Source organism: Macaca fascicularis, chromosome X (genome assembly GCF_037993035.2).
Source record: "Macaca fascicularis isolate 582-1 chromosome X, T2T-MFA8v1.1".
Classification (NCBI taxonomy): Eukaryota; Metazoa; Chordata; class Mammalia; order Primates; family Cercopithecidae; genus Macaca; species Macaca fascicularis.
The window spans coordinates 49,873,300-49,879,192 of NC_088395.1; the positions used below are offsets into that span (position 1 = coordinate 49,873,300).

General features: G+C 49.2%; 1 protein-coding gene across 1 annotated transcript; it reads left to right on the forward strand.

Moving 5' to 3' along the window:
* The first annotated feature begins 227 nt into the window (after positions 1 to 227).
* On the forward strand, positions 228 to 3,407 carry USP27X (ubiquitin specific peptidase 27 X-linked). Its single transcript, XM_045383474.3, has one exon. It carries the CDS (start codon positions 1,197 to 1,199, stop codon positions 2,511 to 2,513), a length of 1,317 nt encoding a protein of 438 aa, XP_045239409.2. The 5' UTR covers positions 228 to 1,196; the 3' UTR covers positions 2,514 to 3,407.
* The last annotated feature ends 2,486 nt before the right edge of the window (positions 3,408 to 5,893 follow it).

The following is a 5,893-nucleotide window of genomic DNA, read 5'->3' on the forward strand; positions in this document are numbered from 1 at the left end:
ATACAGGTTCCGGAGTACCTCCCTTCGAGATTCTGATTCAGTAGGCCTGCGGGTGGAGCCGAGGAATCTGTAATTTTAACACGCTCCCACGTGATTCTCGTGAACAAGCAAGTTTGGGAAATACTGAATTAAAGGAAACGGGGCCTGGCTGCAGAAGCAGCCTCCACTAGGGGGCTTCGGCGGGAGGATTCCCGGGGGCGTCGCCTGCTTCCGCCGCCGCCTCCTTCAGTGAAAGTCCCTTTTGGGTCCAGCTGCCACAGCCACCGCGCTCCCTCAGGCCGGGCGGGGGACACCCCAGGTCTGCGTGGCCCCCGCGCCGCCACGCCCAGTGGCCGCTCGAGCCCTGCGAGCAGGGGGAGGAGCTGCCGCCAGTGGAGGCGGAGGAGGTAGAGGAGGCGGAGACGGCGGAGACCGCGGAGAAGGCGGAGAGGAAGGTGGAGGTGGAGGCGGAGGCGAAGGTGGAGGGGAAGGCGGAGGCGGCGGGGAAGGTGGAGGCGGCGGGGAAGGTGGACGCCACCGAGAAGGTGGAGACGGCGGGGAAGGTGGACGCCGCCGGGAAGGTGGAGACGGCGGAGGGTCCGGGCCGCCGGGCTGAGCTCAAGCTGGAGCCCGAACCCGAGCCGGTCCGGGAGGCGGAGCAGGAGCCGAAGCTGGAGCTGGAGGATGAGAACCCAGCGCGGAGCGGCGGTGGCGGCAGCAGCGACGAGGTTCCTCCCCCCACCCTTCCCTCCGATCCACCGCGGCCCCCCGATCCCTCTCCGCGTCGCAGTCGTGCCCCGCGCCGCCGACCCCGGCCCCGGCCCCAGACCCGGCTCCGTACCCCGCCGCAGCCTAGGCCCCGGCCCCCGCCCCGGCCCCGGCCCCGGCGCGGCCCTGGGGGCGGATGCCTGGATGTGGATTTTGCCGTGGGGCCACCAGGCTGTTCCCACGTGAACAGCTTTAAGGTGGGAGAGAACTGGAGGCAGGAACTGCGGGTTATCTACCAGTGCTTCGTGTGGTGTGGAACCCCAGAGACCAGGAAAAGCAAGGCAAAGTCGTGCATCTGCCATGTGTGTGGCACCCATCTGAACAGACTCCACTCTTGCCTTTCCTGTGTCTTCTTTGGCTGCTTCACGGAGAAGCACATTCACGAGCATGCCGAGACGAAACAACACAACTTAGCCGTAGACCTGTATTACGGAGGTATATACTGCTTTATGTGTAAGGACTATGTATATGACAAAGACATTGAGCAAATTGCCAAAGAAGAGCAAGGAGAAGCTTTGAAATTACAAGCCTCCACCTCAACAGAGGTTTCTCACCAGCAGTGTTCAGTGCCAGGCCTTGGCGAGAAATTCCCAACCTGGGAAACAACCAAACCAGAATTAGAACTGCTGGGGCACAACCCGAGGAGAAGAAGAATCACGTCCAGCTTTACGATCGGTTTAAGAGGACTCATCAATCTTGGCAACACGTGCTTTATGAACTGCATCGTCCAGGCCCTCACCCACACGCCAATACTGAGAGATTTCTTTCTCTCTGACAGGCACCGATGTGAGATGCCGAGTCCCGAGTTGTGTCTGGTCTGTGAGATGTCGTCGCTGTTTCGGGAGTTGTATTCTGGAAACCCGTCTCCTCATGTGCCCTATAAGTTACTGCACCTGGTGTGGATACATGCCCGCCATTTAGCAGGGTACAGGCAACAGGATGCCCACGAGTTCCTCATTGCAGCATTAGATGTCCTGCACAGGCACTGCAAAGGTGATGATGTCGGGAAGGCGGCCAACAATCCCAACCACTGTAACTGCATCATAGACCAAATCTTCACAGGTGGCCTACAGTCTGATGTCACCTGTCAAGCCTGCCATGGCGTCTCCACCACGATAGACCCATGCTGGGACATTAGTTTGGACTTGCCTGGCTCTTGTACCTCCTTCTGGCCCATGAGCCCAGGGAGGGAGAGCAGTGTGAACGGGGAAAGCCACATACCAGGAATCACCACCCTCACGGACTGCTTGCGGAGGTTTACGAGGCCAGAGCACTTAGGAAGCAGTGCCAAAATCAAATGTGGTAGTTGCCAAAGCTACCAGGAATCTACCAAACAGCTCACAATGAATAAATTACCTGTCGTTGCCTGTTTTCATTTCAAACGGTTTGAACATTCAGCCAAACAGAGGCGCAAGATCACTACATACATTTCCTTTCCTCTGGAGCTGGATATGACACCGTTTATGGCCTCAAGTAAAGAGAGCAGAATGAATGGACAATTGCAGCTGCCAACCAATAGTGGAAACAATGAAAATAAGTATTCCTTGTTTGCTGTAGTTAATCACCAAGGAACCTTGGAGAGTGGCCACTATACCAGCTTCATCCGGCACCACAAGGACCAGTGGTTCAAGTGTGATGATGCCGTCATCACTAAGGCCAGTATTAAGGATGTACTGGACAGTGAAGGGTATTTACTGTTCTATCACAAACAGGTGCTGGAACATGAGTCAGAAAAAGTGAAAGAAATGAACACACAAGCCTACTGAAGTGACACACAGACCTACCTGCAATGGAAGATGATGACACCAATACTACAACTGGCATCGAGATCTAAAGGACCTACTTGACCATGGCCCATGGGCCTGACAGAGTAAGAATTGAACAGTACCCAGTGTCCAAAAGGCCCTGATTGGAAGAGAAATAGAAGGGGAGGGAGAAGAGGCTCTAGTCTAAACAGTTGATGAAAGGGAAATTAAATGGTAGAAACACTCTGGGTAAGGAAGGCAGGAGCAGGAAAATGCTGACACTGGTACATATCCTATATTCCTCCAAAAGATTGTGTGGGAAAGTGTGGGGGGGAGGGGGGTGGTGGGGGGGTGTGCCCTTGTAACCGTAAAACATCTTTCTCCATGGGTGTTTCAGCTTCAATTGACCAATCACATAACAGTTATATGTTTGGGGGGAAAAAGAAAAGTTTCTAAAAAATGTAGCCCATTACATATATGGGTATGAAAGCAGAAAAGTGGAGGAGGCAGGGATATCATTGACAAACACCTTTGCCAGTTTCTTTGTATTCGTGATTTTTTGTGCTATTAAATGCAGTATTAAAACAAGAAAAGCCCACCTGGGCTAGTGAAAGGAGAGGAAATAAGGGGGCTTGTATAAGGGGAGCACTCGCTCCAAAAGTAGAGAAGACAAGAAATGCTGTAAGATAAGCAACCAATGCAGACAGGCCTCAGCTAAGAGTATAGTGTGTGTGTTTAAAAAAAAAAAAAAAAAAAAAAAAAAAGCTGTGTGATATACTTGAGCAAATCAATGAACCTCTTTGCGATTGTTTTATCATCTGTAAAATGCAGATAATTCCTACCTTAAAGGGTTATTGTTAAAGATTAAATGATATAAAAATGTGTCAAAGTATAAAGTAAAAGGCTTGGAACTTTGTAGGGACTCAGTAAACGTTTGTTGGATCCAAACCTGAAACTTCTTTGGACCAGGCCCCGAATGCATCAGAGGTGGGGGTCAGTCCCGCCTGAGACCCCTGGACAGAAGGGACACACATCATGTCACATGCAGTCACACACACATTCTCCACAACTCCCTCCCCAATGCTGTCTATTTAGAGTACCAAGGCAATGAACTCCACTTTTGTCCCTTGTGTGCAGGGCATCACAGTGGGTGCCACCTGGGATTGGGGGTGGAAAGAACCATAGCTGTCCCATAAGGTCATTATTCTGTCCTTATGGAGGACAGTCGTGTTGCTTTCATGATTCAGATCCCAGTGATGGGACTCTCATGGCCAGTAGGCTGCCAGGCTTGCACATGAGGGAATTTGGTGGTCTTCGTCTTCTAAAAACATTATGGGTTCAGTTGCTATGTTTACTCACAGGCATAGATCAGTAGAAAGACTGTTTTCCAAAGTTCACTGACCCATCAGCCCAGGGATATTGATAGAATGGCTTGTTGGCCCCTTCCCTGATACTGACAGAGGGCAGAGCAGCCTGCAGAGAGCTGAACTGAAACAGGTGGGATGAACCCAGGGTGGAGTAAGCACTATGAGTCCTTCTCTCATCAGTGTCAGGTAGAAAAGTAATTATTACCTAGAGAATCCTGGAGGGAAATTAAACATGTATCAGATCCATGGGGCTTGGATCCACTGGCTCTGGTAAAAGGCTGGGCTCCCCATTGCTTCCCAAGTCTACTTCATGGTCCACTCATTTGGAAATACATGTTTATTTACGTGGCTGTGGGTGCATCACAACTAGCTCATAGGCATTTTTAGGACAAGAGTTATGTCTCCTCTTGTACCTTGGGATGCATTCTCATTCCCTTGACTCCTGTCACATGGTAAGTAGGTATTCAAAACATTTACTGAATGAATGAATGGATGGATGAGTTAATGAATCAATACACCTTCCTTTCATAACCAAGATTTCATTAACACCTAGGGCTCATAATTTTCAGGAAAAAATGTAAAAAGTTGTTATTTTTGGTGTCTTGTAGGATGGGAGAGATCAAGAGATGGGTGACTTTGGATGGCACTTGGCAACTTCGTGCAGGGTGTCTGACTACCTTTTGGGAAGGGTCTGGTATCCCTACCTGGAAGGACACAGCCATGTCCTCATTCTTCATCTCTGCCAGGGGAAGAGTCCAGGCAGGCCTGTGCCACCAGATCCTGACTGCTTGCACAGAAAGTGACCTTTAAAATTTTTAAACATTTTTATTTGGGAATCATTTCAAACTTACAGAAAAGTTATAAAAAATAGTATAAAGGGCATCGGTATGCTCTTTACCAGATTTACCCGTTGTGAAATTTTACCTCATTTGTATTATCATTTGCACATGTGCACTCTTATAAATGGGGGTGTGTATATTTTTGAACCATATGAAGATAATTACATATATCATGGCCCTTCACACCTAAATACGTCAGTGTACATTTCCTAAGAATAGGCATATTCCCCACATCACTACAGTAGAACTGCAGAAAATTTAACACTGATACGATACGTTAATCTACAATTTGTATTCCAACTTTGTCTGTTGACCTAGTAATGTCCTTTATAGCATTGTCCCACTCTATTGCAGAATCTGGCCTAGGGTGAAGTATTGCATTTAGTTGTCATATCTCTTTAAGACTCCTTTAATCTGGAACATTTCCACAACCTTTCTTCATCTTGTATGGCATTCACATTTTTAATAGCACATTCCTCATTTTGGGTTTGTCTGACACAGGAAACCCTTTTAAATACCCTGCACTCAACGATAGTTCTAAGAGGAACTCACTGAGAGTTATGAATGGCACGAGATTGCTGAACCTGACCTCTCTGTCTCCGCTGGTGGAAGGCACAGACCGCCAGGGGGAGCAGCTGTGCCGGGCACTTCCTAATTGAACCTCACACCTCTATCTGGAAAACAGCATTGTCCCTTAGCAACAGGGCAACCATTCAAGGCCAGCCCTATGCCCCTACCAGTCACTAACCCCCGAACTGAGCAATGGAATGTAACAGCAGCCAGTGCCTGCCTTCAGATCATACCATGGTGGAACCCAAGGCATCATGTATTCAGCAGGTATGTGTTAACCTTAAACTCAAACTGAGATCCAGGCATGTTTGAGAATGTCTGGCACATGGTCAGGCACCTCTACGATTAGGGCCTTTAGGGGTATCAGGAAGTAGCACCCTTGGCACCTTCTTCAACATTCCGATGGTGAGCACAAGTACAGCAGTGGCAGGGGTGGGGAGGGAAGGGGTAACTAGTTCTTAAACAGCTTCATGGTCAGACTATACAAAGATAGGGGCCCAGAATAAGTAAGAAAGAACATGGGAGATGGTGAAAATGGATTGGTTTGTAACCTACTGGAGACTTGCAGACACAATTGGGTTATTTTTCATGTGGGCTGGAGTTCCTAGATGAGCAGATGGGGCAA

Excerpts from the sequence above, each read along its gene's own strand:
- USP27X (XM_045383474.3), top strand. The coding sequence starts at position 1,197 with ATGTGTAAGGACTATGTATATGACAAAGACATTGAGCAAATTGCCAAA.